Source organism: Vigna umbellata, chromosome 2 (genome assembly GCF_029865625.1).
Source record: "Vigna umbellata cultivar VRB3 chromosome 2, Vumbellata_1.0, whole genome shotgun sequence".
Classification (NCBI taxonomy): domain Eukaryota; kingdom Viridiplantae; phylum Streptophyta; class Magnoliopsida; order Fabales; family Fabaceae; genus Vigna; species Vigna umbellata.
In genome coordinates, this window is record NC_142166.1 from 31,778,051 (window position 1) to 31,783,253 (window position 5,203).

The 5,203-nt window shown below is 46.6% G+C and overlaps 1 protein-coding gene across 1 annotated transcript; it reads left to right on the forward strand.

Moving 5' to 3' along the window:
- Positions 1 to 1,261: 1,261 nt before the first annotated feature.
- On the forward strand, positions 1,262 to 3,997 carry LOC148203808 (uncharacterized). The gene is made up of 5 exons (XM_088107764.1): positions 1,262 to 2,297; positions 2,616 to 3,015; positions 3,109 to 3,268; positions 3,377 to 3,537; positions 3,616 to 3,997. The coding sequence occupies exons 1-5, from the start codon at positions 1,262 to 1,264 to the stop codon at positions 3,995 to 3,997; spliced, it is 2,139 nt and encodes a 712-aa protein (XP_087963890.1).
- Positions 3,998 to 5,203: the final 1,206 nt, after the last annotated feature.

Here is a 5,203-nt window from a genome sequence, read left to right on the forward strand (position 1 = left end):
GAACGTTCGTCCTAAATTCTTCAAAGGACTGAACGTTCGTCCTTTTATGCTCTTAAAGTTAAATATGAGAATGATGATAAATTATAAGATCTTACCATGCGAACACTATATTGAGTGATTCTATGAGTATGGGATTTGAACGAGCGTTCCATGGAGGAACGTCTCTTATATATATTTGAATGTTAAATTTGGAAAAGTATGACTGTGGATAAGCTAAGCCAGGCTTGGTCCATCCTGATATTCCGTGACACTCATCCTCACGTAGAGGGGAGTAGTTCATGTGTGGGAATGGCAGGAGGTCCTTAGTCCATAAGTTAACATGAGCGACGTAAGAACGGACTAACCTCGAGTGGCAGCTGATTAGGTATATCCCGGCTACTACACCACTCGGGTGCGAGGACGCCTGTAGCTACACATATCATACAGTCCGGACGGTCGTCTTACTTATATATATATATATAGAGTTACATGATGTTACATGTTAAAACTATGTGCTTGTGTGAAATGATATGTTTATTGTATGTGTTGATGTATAATTTAAATTATATAAGCTTACCCTTTCGTTTCCTTGTGTTGTCGCCTTGTATATGTACGTTCGTCCTGTCATTGCAATGATCATCCGTGTGGATGTGAGCAGATGGAGGTGCGTCACTTGAAGAAGTGCTAGAAGAAGAAAATTTGGAAGACGCTAACCTGGTGGATGTAGAAGTTAAAGTCGAGCCTTAGAGCGCTCGCGGGTGTCTGTAGTTAGCTTTATTAATGTTATTTCGAACGTTCGGTTATAGTTTTGTAAGACCGTTCGTCCCTGAACTCTTGCTTGTATAAGCGTTCGTTATTTCTGCATGATTATGCCGTTCGGCATTTTGACGCTCGTTCAGATTTGTAAGACTGCACTGTTTTATATGATTAATGTAATTAATTCTGATTATGGTAATTACTATATTTTGGGATGTTACATTAGTGGTATCAGAGCAGTTTTGTCCTTTTAAGGAACACTGTAGGTTATGAGTGCACTACGTTTTTGCTGTGTGCTTATTATGTGTTAATGAGTTATTGTTTTAACTCTTGAACATTACTAACGCTCGTTTTTCTCTGATCCAGAGAACTAATGGCGCCTAGACTTCCTCCTCCTCCTCAACCGAATGAGTCCGATACGTCCAGCAACACTAGGTTGTTGGAAACCGTGGTTGAAAGGCTGCATCAACAAAACACAACTTTACTGGAACAGAACGCCACTCTGATGCAGCAAAACCAGGCCGCTATGCAGAGTTTGGAGGCCTCTCGTGCCAATTCTGAGACGACGCAAAGACAATTAATGGAGATCTTAGCTGCTACAAGACACACCCCGGGAGCGTCTTCTTCCAACGCTGCCCCGCCTACAGCTGAATGGAGTTTGGAGAGTTTCCTCCAACATCATCCGGCTAAATTCAGTGGAAAATGCCTTCCTGATGAGGCGGACCAGTGGCTGAGAGACATGGAGCGTATTTACGACGCTAAGAGGTGTCCAGATGAAAGCCGCTTGGCTTTTACAGAGTACTTGTTGACTGGTGAAGCTAGCCACTGGTGGAAGAGTATGAAAGCCATCTTAACGGACGCTCAGAATCCCATCACCTGGGCGGTTTTCAGAGGCAAATTTTATGAGGAGTACTTCCCAGATAGCGTTCGTTACGCTAAGGAAGTTGAGTTTCTTCAACTGTCACAAGGGGCAAAGTCAGTGTCGGAGTATACCAACACCTTTAAACATCTTCTGAGGTTCAATACGATGGCCACCAGTGAGGAGTGGCAGTGCAGGAAATTTGAGAATGGGCTGAGGAGTGACCTGAAAGTATTGATCTCAAGTTTATGTATCCGGTCGTTTCCTGCTATGGTTGAGCGAGCCAAGGTTTTGGAGAAGAATATGGCAGAGGCGGAACGGTTGAAGAGGCAGCAACAGGTGAGTAGGGGACCGATCGTGTCCAGAGGAGGAACTGTTCAGAGGAGACCTCCATACGCTCGTCCAAACCAGCCTTCTCAGACGAGCGGATCTCAAGCAGTAATCCCTGTCGGACAGTCTGGACAGGGAAGTGTGGTTTGTTTCCGGTGCGGAGGACCGCATTATAGGTCTTCTTGCCCTCAGTTGGTGGGAGGAAAGCACTGCAACCGTTGCGGAAGGAATGGGCACTTGGATCATGAGTGCAATATGAGTGGGCGTGCAGTGATGAGGCCGCCGAATGCTGGGAGGAATCAGCCAAGAGGAGGACGAGCCCAAGCGAGTGGGCGAGTGTATGCTATAACGAGCGCTGAGGCAGCGAGCTCAGGTAATCTTATAATTGGTGAATGCATGCTGTTTGGTAGACCGTGCTGTGCTTTGTATGATTCGGGGGCAACGCACTCTTTCATCTCGAAGGCGTGTGTTGAAAAGCTGGGATTAGAAGTGAGCGAGATGCAGTTTGATCTGGTGGTGTCTACACCAGCAGCGGGTGAGGTTAGGACGTCCACTATGTGCGTCAAGTGTCCTATAGAAGTGGAAGGGCGTAAGTTTAAGGTTAGCCTCATCTGCTTACCTCTTCAAGGTTTGGAGGTGATTTTAGGAATGGATTGGTTGGCTGCCAATCGCATTCTTATTGATTGTGGAGCGAAGGAATTGATCTTCCCTGGTGAAGAAGAAGAAGTTCTTTCAGTGATGCTCGGCCAACTGAAAGAAGACATTATGGAAGGCGCCAGCTGTTTTCTCATTATGACGCATGAAGATGGAGAAGTTGGGAATGCGAATTTAGGACGATCGTCCAATAGTGACAGCAATGGACGATCGGTTGTGAAAGAATTTGCGGACGTTTTCCCGGAAGAGATACCTGGACTTCCCCCTCGTCGTGAAGTGGAGTTTACCATTGATTTGGTGACGACAGCGGCTCCTATCTCGGTTCAGCCATATCGAATGTCGCCTGCTGAGTTAGCTGAACTCAAGGAGCAAATTGAAGAGTTGATAGAGAAGAAATTCATTAGGCCGAGCGTATCACCCTGGGGAGCGCCCGTGCTGTTAGTAAGGAAGAAGGATGGCAGCTCTCAGTTATGTATAGACTACAGGCAATTGAATAAGCTGACCGTCAAGAACAAATACCCATTGCCAAGGATAGATGACCTGCTGGATCAGTTGCATGGGGCTGCAGTGTTCTCAAAGATAGATTTGAGATCCGGGTATCATCAAATCAGGGTTAAGGAGGACGACATCCAGAAGACAGCATTCAGGTCTCGCTATGGGCATTATGAATATGTGGTGATGCCTTTTGGAGTAACGAACGCTCCAGCCGTGTTCATGGAATATATGAACCGCATATTCAGGCCTTATTTGGATAAGTTTGTGGTCGTCTTCATAGATGATATTCTCATCTATTCCAAGAACGAAGACGAGCATGAAGAACATCTTAGACTTGTACTTGGAGTGTTACGGGAGAAGGAGCTATATGCCAAGTTGTCTAAGTGTGAATTCTGGATGAAGGAGATTCAGTTTTTGGGTCATGTGGTGTCGGCTGGAGGCATCTCGGTAGATCCAGCGAAAGTGTGAGCGGTACTGGAATGGGAGAGTCCGCGTTCGGTCACTGAGGTACGTAGTTTTGTTGGACTGGCGGGCTACTACAGATGTTTCATTGAGGGTTTTGCTAAGATAGTGGCGCCGCTAACTCAGTTGACTCGTAAAGACCAGTCGTTCGCCTGGACCGATCGTTGTGAGGCCAGTTTCCAGGAGTTGAAAGTGAAATTGACGAGCGCTCCAGTGTTAGTTATTCCAGACGCGTCTAAACCTTTCGAAGTATATTGCGACGCCTCTCACCAAGGTTTGGGTTGTGTTTTGATGCAAGAGAAGCGAGCGGTGGCTTATGCGTCTCGTCAGTTGAGGATTCACGAAAGGAATTACCCAACGCACGAAACCGGCCGGGACCTGGAATGGATTTGGCAGCGGTCGTTTTTGCGTGAAGATTTGGAGACATTTCTTGTACGGATCCACGTTCCAAGTCTTCAGTGATCACAAGAGCCTCAAATATTTATTTGATCAGAAGGAGTTGAACATGAGGCAGAGGCGTTGGCTAGAATTTCTGAATGATTATGATTTTGAGCTGCTGTATCACCCTGGGAAAGCTAACGTGGTAGCGGACGCTCTAAGCAGAAAGGTGGTGCATGTGTCGTCCATGATGGTGCGCGAGTTGAGCTTAGTAGAGAGTTTCAGAGATCTAAGGTTACAGTTTGAGTTAGAACCGAGCAGCATCAAGTGCTGTAACCTTAGAATATCTAGCGATGTGTTTGATCGGATTAGAGTGAAGCAACGTGAGGATGAGGAGCTGGTGAAGATTTTGAGCGCGCTCGGTTCGGATCAAGCTAAGGGGTTCAATACGGGAACGGATGGCATGTTGCGTTATCTGGGTAGGACGTGCGTTCCAGATGATGGCGAGCTGAAGAGAATTATTCTGGAGGAAGGTCATCACAGTCGTCTTAGCATGCACCCTGGCATGACTAAGATGTATCAAGACCTCCGGAAATCATTTTGGTGGCCTGGAATGAAGAGCGATGTCGCTCGTTTTGTGGCATCTTGTCTAACCTGTCAACGAGCGAAGGCGGAACACCAAAGACCTGGCGGCCTACTGCAGCAATTGGAAATTCCCGAATGGAAGTGGGATAGCATATCCATGGATTTCGTGACCCATCTACCACGTACGGTCAGAAATCATGACTCGATTTGGGTGATTGTGGACAGACTAACGAAGAGCGCCCACTTCCTGGCCGTGAACTTGAAGATGTCGATGACGAATCTGGCTAAGTTGTATATTAAGGAGATCGTTCGTCTGCATGGAGTGCCTTCAAGCATAGTTTCTGACCGAGACACGAGATTCACATCTCGGTTTTGGCAATCTCTACAAGGTGAGTTAGGGAGCAGACTACAAATGAGTTCAGCGTATCATCCACAAACGGACGGCCAGTCTGAAAGAACTATCCAGACGTTAGAAGACTTGCTGAGGACGTGCGTCCTAGATCACTTGGGCGCATGGATGAAGTCTTGCCACTGGTGGAGTTCACGTATAACAACAGTTTCCAGGCGAGCATTGGAATGACACCGTTTGAAGCACTTTATGGGAGAAAATGTCGAACGCCACTTTGTTGGTTCAAGGAAGGAGAGAACGTGCTAACTGGACCTGAGCTTATCCAGCAAACGACCGAGAAAGTCAAGCAAATTCAG

Coding starts and splice junctions, on each gene's coding strand:
- LOC148203808 (XM_088107764.1), top strand. CDS start 1,262: ATGCAGAGTTTGGAGGCCTCTCGTGCCAATTCTGAGACGACGCAAAGA. Junction 2,298..2,615: donor CGCTGAGGCAGCGAGCTCAG/GTAATCTTATAA, acceptor TTGATTGTGGAG/CGAAGGAATTGATCTTCCCT. Junction 3,538..3,615: donor TCGGTAGATCCAGCGAAAGT/GTGAGCGGTACT, acceptor GGGCTACTACAG/ATGTTTCATTGAGGGTTTTG.